This window comes from Haliotis rufescens, unplaced genomic scaffold, assembly GCF_023055435.1.
Source record: "Haliotis rufescens isolate VD_foot unplaced genomic scaffold, xgHalRufe1.0.p SCAF_9, whole genome shotgun sequence".
Taxonomy (NCBI): Eukaryota; Metazoa; Mollusca; class Gastropoda; order Lepetellida; family Haliotidae; genus Haliotis; species Haliotis rufescens.
This window is the reverse complement of record NW_025964383.1, coordinates 40200384-40220595: the sequence shown is the minus strand read 5'-3', so window position 1 is coordinate 40220595 and position 20212 is coordinate 40200384. Positions and strand designations below refer to the sequence as shown.

Sequence of the window (20212 nt, the reverse complement as noted above, 5' to 3'; positions counted from 1 at the left end):
GGAATCTGTTTCGGCGGATAATCGAGGTTGGTTATTCTCAGGCATTGACGTTTTATATTCAACCCCAGTCAGTGCATCATAGTTTTCTGTAACTCAACTGTAGGTCATGTCAACTCGGATTTCAATTGTAAGCAATTGCCGTTGATTCTTATGGCGGTTGTCGTTTTTTTGGACAGATTCGATTGAGGTTTAGTTTGACATTGTATAACCTATCCACAGAGATGGAATTGCAACTAGTGCAAATTCCGTGACGATAATGTTCATTCAAAGGAATTGTTGGTGACGTACTATAATATTGCCTGACTACAGAGCCAGAAGTACTAAATTATCCTCAAATGGCATCAAGCCCGTTGACAGTTCAACTCTACTAAGGCGAAAATATTGTAGAGTCATCATTATCATGAGCATAGCACGATACTATGACAAACATAGGTTGTTGCGGACCTATTCTGACCCAGAAACCCGACAGTTTTAGTCTTTTGTGTGCACATTATGTGGCTTCAAAAGTCGAGTTAAGGCATTGCTAGCTTCCTGACCTCAATTTTTAGTATTATAGTGTGTCTGCTGCATGATCACACATCCTTACCGATTGATTGCTGTTTAAAAAACTGTCAACAATGTTTATTCATATTTATATACATGTATTTAAACTTCATCAGACGGCCTGTAAATGATTGAGTTTGGACCAGTCAATTATCGCAATGTCCAATGCTGTCGGGTACGAAGTAACTGAGTCCGACTACTTTATCCATGTAAGTCTTTTATGACAAGCATAGGTTACTTGGGGCTATTTCTCATACAAGCCGCCTTCGTTTGGCAAACGTACGGTTGTGGGGCGTTACGCAAGAAAAAAGCAAATAGTGTGAGTGGTGGATACAACCGGTAGTCCAGGACATAATAACACCCGGTATCATCACTGATTTTCAGTGATCCATTCATATACTCTTCGCGCCTATTTTGACCTAAGGAGTCTGTTTCGGCATTTCTGGCATTGACGTTCTATATGCACAGTTGCATCATACTGATATATAGGTACATAGCATGATGTGAATGGTGACGGATTCAAACCAATGTGTCCTACCTGTTGGTTTGTTCACTCATGGTTCTCACCCTCTTCCTGAAACAAATAATAATATATAACAAATGAATATCTGCAATGCCCTGTAGTCCATCAGTTATTGCATGGTCAAAACGCTAACACCATTATAACGCTGGTCAATGGATCCGTGTGCACTCGATTCCTTCTTTCACATCTGCTTGGAGATTAAACAACCAAAGCTTCCTGAAAGGTGCTAGAAGGTTAGCAGTCATATTACCATCTTCTATTACCGGGTCGTCGTTCACTGCTGGGTGAACAGAGGCATATTTCGAATAAAGTGATTTTGGTATTACATCGAAGCCCCAGAAACTCTCAGGAGTCAAGCTGCCAGACACAGTCAGTTTAGTTCAATTCGTTATTGTATGAAAGGCCACAGGCCCATATACAACGGAGTTACATAACATAATTTATTAATTACAAAGTCAAGGTAACAATTCTTTTCATAACCAAAACCCAAATGCATGGTGTATGTACAAAGCCAGTTGATGTTGTATTAGAGTATCACTGCAGGACTGTAATAAAGACAATCTTATAGCATTAAAATGAGATGAAGACCACTGCGGTATAAGTACTTGTTTCTTAGATGTTTGTATATAGGGCAAATAAATTTAAAATGGTATTAATCTTCGACAACATTGTCAGAGAATGGGCATAAGCTTAGGGATTTCTCAACAGAATCATCCTGTGTAAGTTTTTAGATAATTCAGGCCAAGTCTAAAACGAATTATGATGTCACGAAAATTCCGGTACCGTGAGTTTGATAAATAAGATTCTGGTTCAAGCAATGACTTGAACTGACGACAAGTATCATATCTTTAACTTTCGCAAATATCTGAATGCCATTTCTAATTATACATATCAATGGCACGCATGCGAAAGTACCATGTACAATGGGAATCTCCCGCATTCATCATAAACCATATTACTTGGTGTTGACATACTAACATTCAAAAACGTTTTACAAGCGAGGAGATGCACCTCATAAATTGTATAGAACTCTTTACAACCCCATATCGCAGACCCATATGGTAAAATGGGAATCAAATAATTTAAAATAAATTTTCAGTGAAAAAACTCTAAGCTTAGAGATAACAGAGTGAAATTGTAACAGATCTTTCTTTGCTCTGTTAGTGTGATTAATTACAGACTTATTCAGATTTAGTGTATGGGTAAACACTATGCCAAGGTATTTGTATTCATTCACAAAATTAATACATATACCATTAAAAACATTTCTCTCCTGCGGCCACTCGACCACCTCTACGAAATATAACAATATTTGTTTTATCAAGATAACACTAAGTTTCTATTCATCTGAATATTCCGAAAATATTTGAAGCTGCTTCTGTAGACCAATAATAGTACAAGACATCAAAATCACCTCATCTGCAAAAAGTAGCATCAATAGTTCTATGTCAGGGAAGAGCTGGATGCCATTTCTACTAGACTGCATGATATCAACATATAACTCTTTTATAAAAAATGAGAAAAGTATAGGACTTTAAACTAATCCTTGGCGTAAGCCTGTCGGGCAATAAAAAAAGTCACTTTTAGTATCACCACGATGTACATGTACACACGATTTTACATTTGCATAGATTGATTTAACAGTGGCAAACAATTTGCCTCCTTAACCTTTATTTTGCAGACAACTCCACAATTTAGCTCTATTTACAGAATCAAATGCCTTTTAAAAATCAACAAAGATGACATACAACTTGCGTTTGCTGTGGGATAAATATTTCTCAATGACTGCATACGAAGTGAATATGTGGTCAAAAGTCAAATAGTCCTTTCTAAATCTCGCTTGTGTTTCAGGATTCAAATCTCTCATGTTTTACCACCGTGTTGATATACACTGAAAGGCAAAAGAAACGTCACTTCTGAAAATACTGATAAAACTTAACAGACACTGGCAGTTACATGTTCTGTGGTCAATAAACTCATTTAACGTTCTACTGCTTCTTTTTGTTGCCTTAAAGTCCATTTAACAATTGAGTCGAAAATGGACTGCTTTGCCCAAACGCACCCTACAAAAGTGCAAATGGACTCAATTGCGGAAAAGTCTTGTCAAAAACATGATGCACGTGCATATCGTGGATGGTATGGGTATAAAAGACACCCAAAATTGTTAAGCTGGCTTTCGTTATTTCGATTCATCAGCCATGCCAAGATTATCAGGAAATGAGAGCCTACAAGCGAATCGAAAGACTGCAAGCAGGCCAGAGTGCACAGGTCGTTGCAAATGCATTCAATGTCAACGTCAGAACGATATATCGTTTGCAACATCGCCACAACACCACCAACACCACCGACGACCGACCGCATAGTGGTCGTCCTCGAGTCACTACTCCCAGACAAGATCGGTTCATGGTACGTCAACATCTGCAGAACCGATTCCGAATGGCCACTGAAACAGCTCGGCAAACAATTGGCAACCAAAAGCGTGCCATCAGTGATTGTACAGTCCGACGTCGCCTAACTGCCAACAACATCTCGTGCCACCGTCCTGCTCGTGTACCCATCCTGAAAGATTGTCACCGACAGGTCCGACTGCAATGGGCCAGGCAGCATCAAAATTGGCGTCAACAGCAATGGAGAAGAATCATCTTCACTGATGAAAGTCGTTACTGTGTGTCAGTGGTGGATGGCAGAGTCAGGGTCTGGCGAAGGAGGGGCGAACGTTATGCTGATGCTTGTGTTATGGAACAAGACCCGTGGGGCGGCCCAAGCATCATGGTTTGGGGTGGAATCGGACTGAACCAGAGAGTGGGACCTGTGGTCTTTCAGAATATTGGTCCAGGCAGGGGTAATGGCATCACAGCTCTCCGCTACATTGACCAAGTCCTCATACCCCATATCGTGCCTTTTTATGCCCGTCATCAAAACCACACCTTTCAGCAAGACAACGCCCGTCCCCACACTGCCAGAGTCACCAGGGACTTCCTCCAGCAGCACAACATCCAAATCATGCCTTGGCTTGCCCTCAGTCCGGATTTGAATCCCATTGAGCACTTGTGGGATAAGATCCAACGCCGACTCAACGACGTACGCCTAAGGCCGACAACTGCAACAGAACTGCGTGCAGCGTTCCTGAGGATATGGGTCCATATCCCAATGGCCTTCATCAACAGGCTAGTCCACTCCATGTACAGGAGATGTGTGGCTTTAGTCAACGCCCGTGGTGGCCACACCAGGTACTGATTTTGACCCCCCCCCCCCCCCCCCCCCCCCAGCTGTGATGTCTTCTGGTGCCTCCCCAAATTCACAATTCGCAAAAACATTCCCCAAACTGTTAATTTCATGTGGGTCAAACACGGACTTTCTCCGATGTCTCTACTTACATATATGAGCATTTGAAAATAAAGATATTTATATGATACGTCCACATGACGTTTCTTTTGCCTTTCAGTGTATTTTTAATGATAAAAGTAATGCTTTACCAAGAATACTAGTGAGACATATACCCCGGTACTTGTCTGGATTGTGTACATTTCCATTCTTGAATAGACTTTGACAAGACAGAAGGAAAAGAAATGGGTCAGAAATCCGATTGAAACATTTGACAAGGAAGGTATAATATCAGGTAATGAGTACGTAAGCATTTCAGCGATAACCTAGCAGGTTTACCTGTTTTAAGGCGAGATATAGCATAAAATGTTTCCGTTTACGTGATAGACGATTCCAACAGAAGCATGTCAACATCACTAAAATTTTCGTGGCGCCATCATTATCACGTCCAAAGAACTCATTATCTACCAAATATATAGAATCATCCTTCTTGAAATAATGTAATCATTTTGTTGGGGGATATAGATCCTCTGAGGGTAGAATGTCTCTGAAGAGAATATATAGTTTTCCAAAATATTTCGGACTGCGTAAAGTGATATCTAGTCGGACTAGCCGTAAAAATTTAAGATCAAATTTGTACTTTCTGCAAGAGGGTTAAAACACATTTCTCAGTTTATAGTAGTGTTTCTGGTTGCATTCACTGCGACAACGACTATACCTTCTCAGAGCCTGCATGAATTCAGATCTCACGGTCCTACATGCCATATTCAACTTTGGTTTATCATGCTCAGTTTCATTATATTTAGTTTGTTTCTTTATACAGGACGCCGAGTCCATAATACTATGACAAACATAGGTTGTTGCGGACCTATACTGACCCAGAAACCCGACAGTTTTAGTCTTTTGTGTGCACATTATGTGGCTTCAAAAGTCGAGTTAAGGCATTGCTAGCTTCCTGACCTCAATTTTTAGTATTATAGTGTGTCTGCTGCATGATCACACATCCTTACCGATTGATTGCTGTTTAAAAAACTGTCAACAATGTTTATTCATATTTATATACATGTATTTAAACTTCATCAGACGGCCTGTAAATGATTGAGTTTGGACCAGTCAATTATCGCAATGTCCAATGCTGTCGGGTACGAAGTAACTGAGTCCGACTACTCTATCCATGTAAGTCTCCTCTTATGACAAGCATAGGTTACTGGGGGCTATTTCTCATACAAGCCGCCTTCGTTTGGCAAACGTACGGTTGTGGGGCGTTACGCAAGAAAAAAGCAAATAGTGTGAGTGGTGGATACAACCGGTAGTCCAGGACATAATAACACCTGGTATCATCACTGATTTTCAGTGATCCATTCATATACTCTTCGCGCCTATTTTTACCTAAGGAGTCTGTTTCGGCATTTCTGGCATTGACGTTCTATATGCACAGTTGCATCATACTGATATATAGGTACATAGCATGGTGTGAATGGTGACGGATTCAAAACAATGTGTCCTACCTGTTGGTTTGTTCACTCATGGTTCTCTCCTTCTTCCTGAAACAAATAATAATATATAACAAATGAATATCTGCAATGCGCTGTAGCCCATCAGTTATTGCATGGTCAAAAACGCTAACACCATTATAACGCTGGTCAATGGATCCGTGTGCACTCGATTCCTTCTTTCACATCTGCTTGGAGATTAAACAACCAAAGCTTCCTGAAAGGTGCTAGAAGGTTAGCAGTCATATTACCATCTTCTATTACCGGGTCGCCGTTCACTGCTGGGTGAACAGAGGCATATTTCGAATAAAGTGATTTTGGTATTAAATTGAAGCCCCAGAAACTCTCAGGAGTCAAGCTGCCAGACACAGTCAGTTTAGTTCAATTCGTTATTGTATGAAAGGCCACAGGCCCATATACAACGGAGTTACATAACATAATTTATTAATTACAAAGTCAAGGTAACAATTCTTTTCATAACCAAAACCCAAATGCATGGTGTATGTACAAAGCCAGTTGATGTTGTATTAGAGTTTCATTGCAGGACTGTAATGAATACAATCTTATAGCATTAAAATGAGATGAAGACCACTGCGGTATAAGTACTTGTTTCTTATATGTTTGTATATAGGGCAAATAAATTTAAAATGGTATTAATCTTCGACAACAATGTCAGAGAATGGGCATAAGCTTAGGGATTTCTCAACAGAATCATCCTGTGTAAGTTTTTAGATAATTCAGGCCAAGTCTAAAACGAATTATGATGTCACGAAAATTCCTGTACCGCAAGTTTGATCAATAAGATTCTGGTTCAATATCTTGAACTTTTGCAAATATCTGAATGCCATTTCTAATTATACATATCAATGGCACGCATGCGAAAGTACAATGTACAATGGGAATCTCCCGCATTCATCATAAACCATATTACTTGGTGTTGACATACTAACATTCAAAAACGTTTTACAAGCGAGGATATGCACCTCATAAATTGTATAGAACTCTTTACAACCCCATATCGCAGACCCATATGGTAAAATGGGAATCAAATAATTTAAAATAAATTTTCAGTGAAAAAACTCTAAGCTTAGAGATAACAGAGTGAAATTGCAACAGATCTTTCTTTGCTCTGTGCAAAGTGCAATGTGGTGTCCTCCATCAGGCCAATGCTCCAGTTCATACTAGTCATGTTGCAATGGCGGCTGTTCACAAATATAACAAGGAGCAAGAACTGGTCGCTGTTTTTGCCGGCTGGCTGACAGACCAGAATTTGACATTCTACAAAACAAGGATAACTGTCCTGGAGCCGAGGTGGAAGAAGTGTATTCAATTGCATGGGCATTATGTTGAAACAAACTTAAACCTCATGACAAAGTTTCAGTTTTGGTGCCAGGTACATTCTTTATCATTCTTTTTTTAACTGAAAACATTAGTTCTGATGAAAGTAAAGCAGGAATGTCAAGTGATATTTGCATGAGGGGCTGGTCACTCCTTTTGGAAACTACACGATGTGTGATAGATGTATGGACTGTGCTTGGAAATGTACATTAGCAGTACCACTAAATTAATCAAGACCAATATACATGTATGAAGTTATGAAAGAATAAAATCTTTTGGTGATTTTAACTGTCTCTGATACTTCAAGACCAATGCCAAAGCCGAAAAACCCCTAACAGTATGGTATGTGCGGAAAGAGTACATCCCTGGCAGTAATCTCAATACAGCCAAAGTATGACCATGGGGATGAAATGGGACAAGGAGTCCATGCGCATACATTAAAGCTGGCCAAAGTGTGTGCGGAAGATTTCCCCAAATCCCAAATACACTTTTGAGATGCTTCAGGATTTACCTCTGTGACTGCATACAAGAAACTAGTTATCTGACCTATTTCAAAGGGATTCATCTAGATATTTCTATTTTTTTCGACAAACAGCGGCAGTCCCTAGGATATTAATAATAATAAAAACACTTTTTCACACGAAAGGTATGTCTAATAAGATATATGTAATACCTGATATCTTCAACATTTTCACGTCGTCCACATCTCCATTGCCATGCATTTCTGAAAACATAATGTTCAAATATGGTATGTATGTTCACAGAATAATGTCAAAGTGAGTTAGTATGGTTTAACGCCGCTTTTAGCAATATTCATTCCAGCAATTTCACAGAGGGGGACACCAGATATGGGCTTCACTCATCGGACCCATGTCAGGAATCGAACCCAGGTCTTCGGTATGCCGAGGAAATGCTTTAACCACTAGGCTACTCAACCAGCCTGAATAATGTTTTCATATCAAAATAATTTCATGGAACAATGGACTGAGTGAGTGAGTATGGTTTTACGCCGCTTTTAGCAATATTCCAGCAATATCACGTCGGGGGACACCAGAAATGGGCTTCACACATTGTACCCATGTCGGGAATCGAACCCGGGTCTTCGGCGTGACGAGCGAACGCTTAAACCACTAGGCTACCCGACCGCCCCTGGAACAATGGAAACCTTAGGTGTATTATGCAATGTCCTTTATATGAGAGACAATGCAAGTGTGCATCACAGCTATGTCTTAATCAAACATAAAGAGCATATCCTTAAGGAACAAGCCTTACAAAGTTCCAACGGCACACCGTTCATTTTGAGGTGGTTATTCGTTTTGATTTACTTAATAAAGTAGCTTGAACTTAATAATATTTTAGTATCCACCACTGAATAAGTTTTTGTTGTCATTTCATACTAAATCTTCCTGTTAGGCATTATTTGTTTACATATGTTCTGAAGCTTAAGCTGCCATATAAACTTTACACCATTGTGATAATGTAAGCCAATAGCAATGTAAAGGCAGACCCATAATAGCAACAACATCAGGGAGTTTGAATTTTAGGAAATATGCAGGGTACCTGAGTTCACAGTATTTGGTACCAACACTTAATATTTTGTGTTAGGGACTGTTCAAAGTTACTGATTCAACACCACAAATGGATGGATGATGTTGATCCATCCTATACACTACTTGTGTAAGGTGACCAGTTGAATAAAATAAACCTATATCCAACTGTTCTGAATCATCTTCGAGAATGTGTTAAAGGTTAATAGGACAGCATTTGTTCACGGTATGAATTTGATACAAACAGAACTGTCACAAGGCTCTGCAGCTCATCCACAATAGGGTAAAGTGTAAAGAAGGGTCAGCAACACAAAGGGAATACTCACATAATGCGCATAAAATAAAATCCATAACTGGCTATGAAAGTGGCCTAAGGTACATATTAATCACGGCACCGTTGGCGGTAGAATGTCGCGAGTATGCTGGCCTCACCATTATCTGCCCATATCCATCATTTACCCCTATTGTCGCGTATTAACTTAGGCCCATGTTTATAGTTCATAGTTTTGCTCTAGTTTGGTGGTATCATTTCTGGTTTGAAAGAACACATGCCCACAGCAGTACAACTTTGAAACAGAAAGTCCCATGATTCTTACTAACATATTAACACAGCTACAAGTAGTTCAAGTTTTATGACATCTCGTCCTGGATTGGAGAAAACATGTCTAATACAAGGTATTTTTAAAACTAAACCCCACATACATCTTACTATCGCAATAAGAAAGTTGCACACACATCTGGTTTAATAACGTCACGTCTAGAATAGGCACGTCTAATGTTAGACATCTTTAAAACAGAAAGACCAATGCCTCTCACTACCCTAAAATGAAAGTTCTGTGACTTTCAGGTTCGACTATGCTTGTCGCAAGAGGCGACTAACGGGATCGGGTGGTCAGGCTCACTGACTTGGTTGATGCATGTCATCGATCCCAATTGCGTGGATCGATGCTCATGATATCAATCACATGTCTGGTCCAGACTCGATTATTTACAGACCGCCGTCATATAGCTGGAATATTGCCGAGTGCGGCGTAAACCAACCAACCAACCAACTTTTGACCTTCAATAACGTGCCTGATTATGGTGGGGATTCCGGATAAGACTTTTCCCCCTAGTAACCTATGCTGGTGGTAAGAGGTGACTTCATGGATGGGGTCGTCAGACTCTGTGATTTGGTTGATGGCCCGCGTGGTTCGTTGATCACAACATAAATCACTGGATGATCTGGTCCAGATTCACATTTACAATTAGGCCCCTTCTATATATTTTGAATATGTTTTGAGTGCAGCATTTAACAACACACACATGCGCGCGCACACACACGCACATGGTTGAAAATGTTATTACGAATGTTGAAATGTACCAAGTTTCATAAACCTACCAGTCATACAGCTGGAATATTGCTAGAATATTGCTGGGTGCGGCGTTAAACAACAAACAAACAAATCATAAACCTACAGTAAATCCGTTTCACGTGTTCACGAAGATATTGCCTTGACCTTTTGACATGACTGTTCAATAAGTCAAAAACATTTTCAAGGGCTCCATAGGAGATACACAAGTTTTCAGGCGGGAGAAAAAACGTACTTATTAACATATAATATCATAATTGAGTGGCGGTTGTGCGCAGCTGCCGTGTGGAAAGATGCATAAAGCTAAAATAGCCAAAGCCAAACTCTTTCAGGGCGTAGCGCAGCGGTGACAACTGTTTTCATTGGCTGGGAGAAAAATGTACGAATCAACATGTTTGCCGCGCTTATTTATCTCTGGTTCTTAGCCGTTATACATATACTGTTTCTGCTATTTCTGTTAATCCTACCAAAAAAAACAACATTGCATGCATTGTTGAATGTGTGAAATGACCTTTGATCTTGAAAGTGTGAATAATTAAAATAAACAACTAACACTCGGTAACTAGCTTTTCTTACTAAAATCCACTTTGTGTAATAAAAGACCAGCTGCCCTTCCTGTCAGTGATTAATCCCTTACGTAAACAACTGAAGGTATCTTCGGTGTTGTTACTAAGTTGACATAAGTTGTGGACACGATAATCAAATGAATGAGCGGACACTTAGGAGATAAACATACTGTGTTTTCAATGTAGAGCTAGGTTACCTGTAGATTTAACTCCGCTAAATTGAATTTGGAACCGAACGCGCAGCGTGAGGTTTCAAATGTTAAATTTAGCGCGGTCTACATTGAAAACACAGTATGTTTATCTCCATTCTACCATGACTAAATAAAATGCAAACTCTTTGGTGTTAGTAAATATACTGAGTGAAGCGGCATGGGTTAAGTTCAGTGTTTTGAGTGGGTAATCGATCTGAATTACGGAATCACGGAACAAAATATCGTGCCGTATATACTCAAGCAGTTTGTTAACACTGTAATACTTCACTCGAACATATGACAAGCATTGAAAGCATATAAGCACGGCAACTTGGTAAGCTAACATGGGGTGGGCATCCCTAAAGAAAACAAAGCAAGCTTTGCAAGGCTTTCGCTCTACATCGTACGTCACCATTATGACGTCATATCGCTCATTGTGACGCAAAAGATTTGACGTCACAGTCGTATAAAGAAAAGCACCAAAATTTCAAGCTCTCTGTTGTCTCCAAAGCGTAAATACATTCCCTTTGTAGATTTCTATCGTGTTTTTCTGCACGAAATGTATTGACACACATCCTTTGAATATTGTAGTAACCGCATCTGTGCATTTTGTAACCTGTAATTGTAGATATAATTATTTAAATATGCCTACCGACAATGACTGAAAATACTACTATTCTATGAATATTAGCTTCCGCGCTGATGCGGCCGTCAAACCAGCTGTTTCAATCAGAGGGGGTTTATTGTGATTTAATTGCCTTTGATTGACCAATCAGAATCGAGTAGAACAACGTATATATAATATATTAAAACATCCGAGGCAGAAGCAGGCAGACTGGGCCTCAGCCCGATCGTCATGAACATTGAGCATTGAGCAGCGCGTCAAACACCGGGAACCCATTGTCACCCCAGTGAGGGGAGTCCCCTCAGTTGTGGAATGTTTCGTTTGAGGGACGATTTCACCTGTTGTTTTTTTACGCGGTTTCCGTTTTACAAACATAATTTTGGTTAAGCATTTGTTAATAAGTATGCCCTTAAGTATGACAAATATGCAAACTTGCTATGTTGACGTCTTTAATATTACCAGACAACTAGTTCCATCTATCTGGTCATCACACAGGACGTTAGCTGATAGTGGCCTCTGGGTCGTTTTGTGTTTTCCGCAATATAGACGCATCGATTATGCTGCAGTTATTATTTGTATTTATGTCAGTTACGTAGAGTGGGAAGCCAAGGAAGTATATAATGTCTACCTTAGGGCAACTTCTATAAGTGGCAAACTACGAACTTGACATCTTCCCGAGGCAAGGGAGTTAACTGATTTTAAAAGAACAGTTTCCACCCTTGCCGAACAAGGTTGGAATTTCCAGGCTCGATTGTAGCGCCACCAGTGGCTATTGGGAGTTATGTCCCACTGACAATCAGATTCCACCTCTCATATCACTTACAATTGCTTCAAACAAAGTGGTGGCGCCCTGTCAAGACGATCTGATCGATAATATTTTAATGTAATAAAACGAGCCTTAACTCGCGAAAAGCATCAAATCAATAATTAAAAAATGAAACGATTTGCAAAATATCCGTCGATGCCCAGTTGGCGGTACACATGCTTTGAAAATCCTTCAATCGACCGAAATTCGCACGTTGATAAATATGTTGTTTTCGAACCAGATGTCTAGTTCGCTACGCGATTTTAATTGGACTATGCATAGACTCATTAGTCCAGCTAAAATCTAACTCTGAGGTTCCAGCCTTGTTCAGCAAGGAACCCTACATCTCCTGCGAAAATCCGCTGAACGTGCTAATGCTCATGCAAAAAATGAATCACTGCAAACCTCCAAAAGCAGCTTTTTAAATAACATCAGCCTTTCCTTAATAGGTACTTCTAACGACGCGTTGTTTGTCCAAAGCATGGGAATATTGAAACGAACAAAGTCTAAGTCGTATTCATATCAACACATGTGATAACATTCATGATGCTGTAGAAAGGGTTTTTTTTCGTATGTGACATATTCATATTTCATAAGCATGTGGGAGAAGACGCATTTTCGATATCTCATCTGAATCCTCTACACTTTTGAAGTTGAACATTTTGGAATATGATTCCAGCAATTTTGTCTCCAAATGCTTCATCAAGGAATTTTTATTTCATACCATATTACAATTCTGTATGTATGTCTTTTGGTATGTAGTGCGTTTGTGGAACACATATTTGTGTTCCTTTGTTTGACCCTTATGATACTGATATTAATTATCATGGCAAGTATGCTGAAACTGTAATTATGACCCTCTCCATAGCGACCCGTGTGGGTGAAGGTGTATTATTACAGAAATAAGATGTTTGAAATTCCGATTAATATTTTATGTCATCTGAGAAAGCAGGGTCAAGCTCTTTCGTTACAACTTACTTGATGTGAAAACAAAGGATGGTCAGCGTAATCACAATCAGGGCGATGCATAGTCCGTACATAATGTTAAACTTTGCCTCCATGTCTGTATAATCCAATTCCTTTTTTGCTGCAGACAAAAGACACACATACATATCACAATGACACATGATTATTATTATTTGATTGTTTCTCTTGGCGAATGAATGTGTCTGTATATTGTGAATGTAACTTATATATTGTATTATATTTTGGATCAAAACCAAATCCATTCGCCAAGAGAAAGAGACAGTATTCATAAATGTAGTCTAAAGTTCAGTAAATATAGCTATGAGCCGTACATAATGGATATTTCAGATTTTACTTTCTTCAACTCCAAAACTAATGACGTGCTCATTTCTTCAACAGAGATCATACAAAATGGTATCAGACAGCGTGTTTATATTTGCAATTTCGCCAAATTCGACTCTGTAAACCTTCTGCTCATAATTCACACTGTTAGATCTTAAACTTCACCGCCAGTACCTTAGATGCTTGTATATAGCAAGCTCCTTCAATACCTTTGAAACCCGTAGGGATTCCGGGTAAAAATATTGGTCCCTGGTAATCTATGCTTGTCACAGAAGCGACTGGAGGTAGTCAGGCTCTGTGATTTGGATTTGCATGTCTTCGCAAATTGTGTGGCTCGATGATCATTATGACAATCACTGCATAGTCTGGTCCAGACTCTGTTTATTTACAGACCGCCATCATAGAGTTGGAATATTGCTGAGTGCGATACACAACAACCCATTGCCTTTGAGTACGTGTAGAATAGATTTACACACGGCTGTGACACGTTACACGGGATATACTACCTTTGGTGTAATCTGAGAGATCATTGGTCATAGCTGTCGCTGTTTTTCGGAGCTTGATTTTTATGAATTTCGGATCATGCAAGAACTAAGTCTGTACTACTGATGATATCAATGATGTAATTGTATTTTTTTCTTAAGTAGACCGCCCCTGTGGTCCAGTGGTAGAGCATCCGGAGAGCGAAAGGTCCTGGGTTTGATCCGGAATCTTAATGCATAGATCTTAAACAGACGAGGCTTAAGCTTTTTTAACTGTTTCTTTTATTTATAGTTCTAGTGGATAAATCAGTCGAAGTGAATTTAATACTTGAGGGTTATTAAACGATATCAGGTCAGGTTAAGTTAAACTTCTTGGCCAAATTCCCTTGTTTTGATTTTGCCAATCCAAGCAGAAATTCTGATCTCATAATCATACAGAAACAGATCAGGAAGAAGGGGATCACAATTGGTACCCCTATCTCTTGCCTAATTGTCTTATCACAGTATATGTTATCAATGAGGAAGTGCGGCATTTCACATACTGTTTTCTCAGTAAGACATTTGCTTACATTTTTTGACAAATAGTCCTGAACTTCTGAGGATAGATACGTAACGGGATCGTGTGGTCAGGCTCGCTGACTTGGTTACAGACCGCCGTCATATAGCTGGAATATTGCTGAGTGCGCCGTTAAACAACAAACAAACAAACGTAACGATATTTAGCAACAAATGACCTATGAATCGAAGAAAGCAGTGGAATAGTGTTGTACAAAGTTGAAAAAATCAAATGTATTGATGTTATTGAAATTGGTTGTTTGAGATTGAGGTTTTGAGAATCCACATTGGAACTACATCCTGTAATTATATAGGAAGTCTTTCCTTGATTGTATTAAAAATTATGGTTATTCTTGATCACTTACTAACCAACTCCAAAAGACATTCAACACATTCATCTTCATGTTTGGTCCATTTTGGGGGCATATGCTCGACATAATCCATAACGACATTAAACTTGGGATCTCAATTGGTAGGAGGCTGCTAACGTCATTTTATCCATATTTGAATAACTGACAAAGGTTGTTATTGACAACAATAGAGAAGTCACCTTTGATTATATGACTAACTGGTTGGTAGCAGTATGTGCGTTTCGATTATTTAAATGTGAGTTAACAGAGGTTACCACATTTCTTGCAAACTGAGTGGATCAGATTAAAGTGAATCTGGACTCATTTAAAAACAGGGGGCACAGGTGGCACAGTCGTTAAAAGGCGCTTCAATTCGCTGTGCACTTGCATCCCTTGGGCACACTAGAAATCTATGATTGTAGGTACGAATCCCAGTTCGCCGTGATTATGTTTCTAGGTTTGTCAGCACCTTACCGATACATGTGGGTTTCATCAAAGTGGTAATCGACTGAGACCTGCATCACTTCGGACTTTCCTTCCACTTTAAGTTGACACGTCATTATATAACTGGAATACTATTCAAAATGGCGTTAAATCAAACTCACTCATCTGAAAACATTACACGAGAACATCGGCTATTCCCCATCTTTTAATGCTCTAAACATCATTTGAGTCTCGCGAGAATGTGTTGACGTGTTAACCGTGGTGCTTCTTAACTTCTCATCTTCTCGTCAAAAACTTGAACTCTGATGTCCTGGCGCCTAACCTATAGCTTGCCCATATGTGTAGCACATATAGAACACGCTACTGGGAGCAGACTTCATACTTAGCCATTGCAACAGTATCAACCTGGACGATCAAATGTTATCCATTTTGTAGGCAGAGAAGTGCCGAGGATGATAAAGCCCCGGCGAGGTCGAGTGCTGTGTCGAATCAGGCTTCCTATCACAATCAGCATTCCACCGAACCCTGTCAGAATGCTCAAGTGCACTCTGGATGAGGATCTCCACCAGTATTTGACGGAACCAGGTGGTCTCATCCGAAATGTCCAAGGGAAAGATCGACTGCCTTCTTTGAGCACGTCTGGATGGGTTTGGGGTTTGGGGCTTTGTCGTGCACCTGAAACTTATGTCAGAGTTGTGTCATTGTTCTTAAGTGGGCTAAATTGTGAAAGCAAATTAGCCTTTTTGGACAATGCAGTAATAAACAGCCCAGGAATACCTAGGCACTTTGACAACTTGAGAGCTGTGTAAGAACGGTTCTGACAGTACAACCTCAAGTTAAAATCCAAAAGATGTGTGCTGTTCCAGAAGCAAGTAGAAGTCCTGGGCAGGGGTCATAAACCCAGGTCAGAACAAGGTCAATGAAGAGGATCTGAAAGCGATGAAATCCCAAGAAACCCCAACTATGTGGAAAGCATCTTAAAGTTTTCAAACTATCACACGGCATTCTTAAAAATTATACCAGAATCAAGGTTCCCCTGTAAAGTATTAAGTAAACATTTGAATGGACAGCTGAACAACAGGAAGCTGTTGAAGAGCTGAAAGAAGCCCTTTTATCTTCTCCGTCCTGGGACTTCCCCAAAAGTCAGGCAATTTCATATTGGATGCTAACGTTTTGAAACATGCGTTTGGAGCAGAGCTCATCCAGGTTCTGTACAATACAGAATGAGTCAACAGCTGTTGCATTGTTGCCACAGCAACGTCGATATTGCATGACAAGAAAAGGACTGAATGCTGTCATCAGATTCACATGACAATATCAACATTACCTGCACGAACGGATCACAGTAGTCTGTGATGGTTTCTCAACTTCAAAGGTCAAGAAGGACAGCTTGTCATGGGGCTGGAACAACTTCGCCGAATACGACATTACAGTGCAGCACATGAACGGAGCTGATGGTTTATCCAGAATGCTGAGTGGTTTGAGAGAGAGGACTGAAGAGGGAAAATCCCCCACAGAAGCCGAACTCTTTATATGGTGCCCAGAGGGGAAGTTTTATTGAATCAACAAAGAAACGTTCAAGAAAGATGCGTGTGGCTTTTTATCAACAAAGGAAGAAAAGGAAGACAGAATCTATGATGTTTAGAGCTCCTTTCGATCATGAAGAATCAGGTCTTTCTGATTATGTGTTCTTAAGCAAGCCATCCATGACGCTCATGGGATAGCAAGAAGTCATTTGCGAAACCGCAGTAGTAAGGATGAAGGCCTTTGTCCTGAAATCTGCAACCATGCTGGGAAAGTGTAAAAAGGTATGCCTGGTATGGAAGGGGCTAAAAGCCAACCTGTTCATTGTCCTGAACCCCCGAAAAGAGATGACTGTTCATCATGACCATATTAGTCCCTGTTAAGACAGGGACTTGCCTATCTGATTGAAGTGAAAGCTGTTCTGCCTATTTCGGAGACCTGATGATGGAACGCTCATGTGTGTGATGAATGTGATGACTGGCTCAATGGTACAGGTATCAGGATTACCCCATAAGAGGCTAAAGCCAGGTAGTCCTACATGTGTCCCACCCTGCTCTGCAATGGCGGGCAATTCAGAATTAGCCTATTCTAGAACTAAGTCATCCTTGAAGCCCATGTATCCCAGGTCAGACCAAATGTGGGCAGAAAGATGTGCAATGAGTCCATCTGTCTAGTAAAGACTATCAGATTCCTTTCTGGGGTGAAAGAGGTCCAATCCCTTCATAGGTCTCAGAAGATAGAGGGTTCCAGAAAATGGAGGGGTGAGTGGTGATCGGCGATGTCCAGGCAGCCAATCGAGACTGTTCCAGTGCCCATGCCGGAGAAGCAAGTGGGTCCCAACGCAGTTATCAGATAATCAGCGTGCTTGGATTCACCAGTCTGCAGCAGTCGATCAAGCAAGCCAAGTGAGTAAAAGTAGATTACCATATCTTACTTGCGTTTGCTATTACAATGTTGGTTCATGTTAACTGCCACTATCATCGCTACTAGTGGTTAACACTTCAGTAGGGTCTCCTTTGACAAAACAGCAGTGGCAGCAGTAAAAGCTTAACCATGGAGAATACATGGTGTTGAATAAATCAGTTTCATTTGATCTTATTCAGATTCAGATGGCCATGGTTACAAGCACAATGTTTTTGGCATCAGTCATAGAGAGTGACCTTGACTTTCAATCTCAGACAATCTCATGCTGGACCATTTCTCATTGGGCACAGATAAATTACTTACATACTTAAATAACAACCTCCACAGTGGTCTGATCAAGCTTAGGACTCTATTGTCTCATGCTTTCTTTTCTTAAATTGATACTGTTTCTTTAATATTGATTGATCTTTCTTTAATGTTGCAATTAGCCACATTCTAGCTATATGACGGCGTTCTGTAAATAATCGAATCTAGACCAGACCATCCAGTGTAATACATCTTGAGCATCAATCCACGCACTTTGGATGCGGTCATAGCAATCAACCATGTCACCAAGCTTGCCTCGGGTTCGTTTCTGCTGTATTTATTTGATGCTTCAACAGATCTTGTTACTTTGTGTATTTGATGCCTGAATCAAATGCATTTGCTTGCCGAATAAACTCAATTATAAACAGTTACCAATAATATTTATGAATAGTAATCTTTATGAATAATTATAAATCATTATTGGAACAATTAGTGAAGTATCTTTGTTACTAGAAAATAAAACAAACTCACACTCTGGTTGAAGCGGCTTCACGCAAAGCTTGCACCCTGACCTGCATCTAAACATGTCTTCCTCTTCTCTTGTTAAACATTGTGAACAGTGATACTGGCAGTCATCCCCAAATAAGCCTCTTCGGCATTTAAGACAATGTCCACTTACTTGATCACATGACTCATACCTAGGTTTACACGAGCTACTGCATAATTTGCCATACCGACCACCCATGCAAGTATCCTGTGAACAGTATCCTTGAATACTACATGCATATCCTTTACATTTGTCTAAACAAGAGTGTTGACAATTCTCTCCATATAAGTGACTCTCGCAAAGTGTACAGTTCTCGCAAAGCATACGCTTACAGCGTAGACAACCTTCAGGACAGGGTATCTTACATGCAGGGAAACAGAACCCATCTACACATCCTTCTGTACACATTGTTGTTCCTGTGCGATTATCCATCATACATCTGCCATTAGTACAGGTCTCCTGACACGGATGTTGACAAAATATATCGACAAATCCTGGTTCACACCCGTCAGTGCATACTCCGTCTTGATCACACTTTCCAAATAGACAGTTTTGACAACTCGGGGAAGCTAAAATTGAACTGAGGCAAACTGAAACTGGAATTACGAACGTTATGTCAAAATTAGCCATTAGCAAAACACGATACTATTCAGCATATAATCGGGTCTGGACCAGCCTAACCATTGATTAACGTTCCACGCCAAACCTGACCACCGGATTCATTTTATTGCAGCTTGTAACAAGTATTATTATTTTGGAACCTTCTAACCCGGAATCACCAAAGGGTCAATAAAAAGTAACTTAAGTTCATGTCTGCAAGTTGTTTCCTTAATTAATTGCACATGATGTACAACCAATGGGGTTTCCGCGTATAAAATATAAGATCTCAGCCACATATGCTTGTCACACATGTTAGAGACGACTAAGCAGATCGGGTGGTCAAGCTCGCATGAACGTGTTTACTGCATGTAAACTTATCACAATCGCTTTGATTGATGCGTGGGTAAATCACTGTGGTGTCTGGTTCAGACTCCATTAAATACCACAGCAACATTTCAGCCATACCTAATTGAGACTGGACCAGACAGGCCATAATTGACATGAGCAAACAAGCAACCAGGGTACATGTTTCATTTACCTACTTCAGTTTTTTATCAAGCATATGAACCAAATATTTCCCTGAAAGGGGATTCAATGAATCAATGAAAATAAAGCATATACTACACACTGAATGTAGGTCACCGTCATTAACTATCGATATCATATTAAGGTTGTCATTGCTTGTACATAAACATTCAAATAATATAAGCACCGCATGCAAAAGACATAATCTGCGGAAATACGCATTCAGTAAACCTCACTGTGAACAAGCACAACATGATCCAGAATTCATTGACATTACTTTCGTCAAGCTATGACATACATTTTATAACCTATCTGTGATGAAGGTGATATTGGATTAAGTGCCTACCACCGATGATTTGGAAAGAAGTACTTTCCTTTTAATATTATCATCCGCGGTGAT

At 39.9% G+C, this 20212-nt stretch overlaps 1 protein-coding gene across 11 annotated transcripts in view; it reads right to left on the bottom strand.

Annotated features, from left to right (window-relative positions):
* The window catches only part of LOC124125465 (multiple epidermal growth factor-like domains protein 6), a 79784-nt gene that overhangs the window by 23895 nt on the left and 35677 nt on the right, over nt 1-20212 (bottom strand). For 9 of the 11 annotated variants that reach the window (XM_048390599.1, XM_048390598.1, XM_048390602.1 and 6 more), the window contains 5 exons: nt 18672-19283; nt 13286-13394; nt 7895-7945; nt 5899-5934; nt 1082-1117 (listed from right to left, as the gene is read on the bottom strand). In XM_048390599.1, the coding sequence (XP_048246556.1) occupies nt 1082-1117; nt 5899-5934; nt 7895-7945; nt 13286-13394; nt 18672-19283 (844 nt within the window). Of the gene's footprint in view, nt 1-1081; nt 1118-5898; nt 5935-7894; nt 7946-13285; nt 13395-18671; nt 19284-20212 lie in introns of those variants that run through there. The other 2 variants (XM_048390606.1, XM_048390608.1) reach the window with 2 other exon arrangements.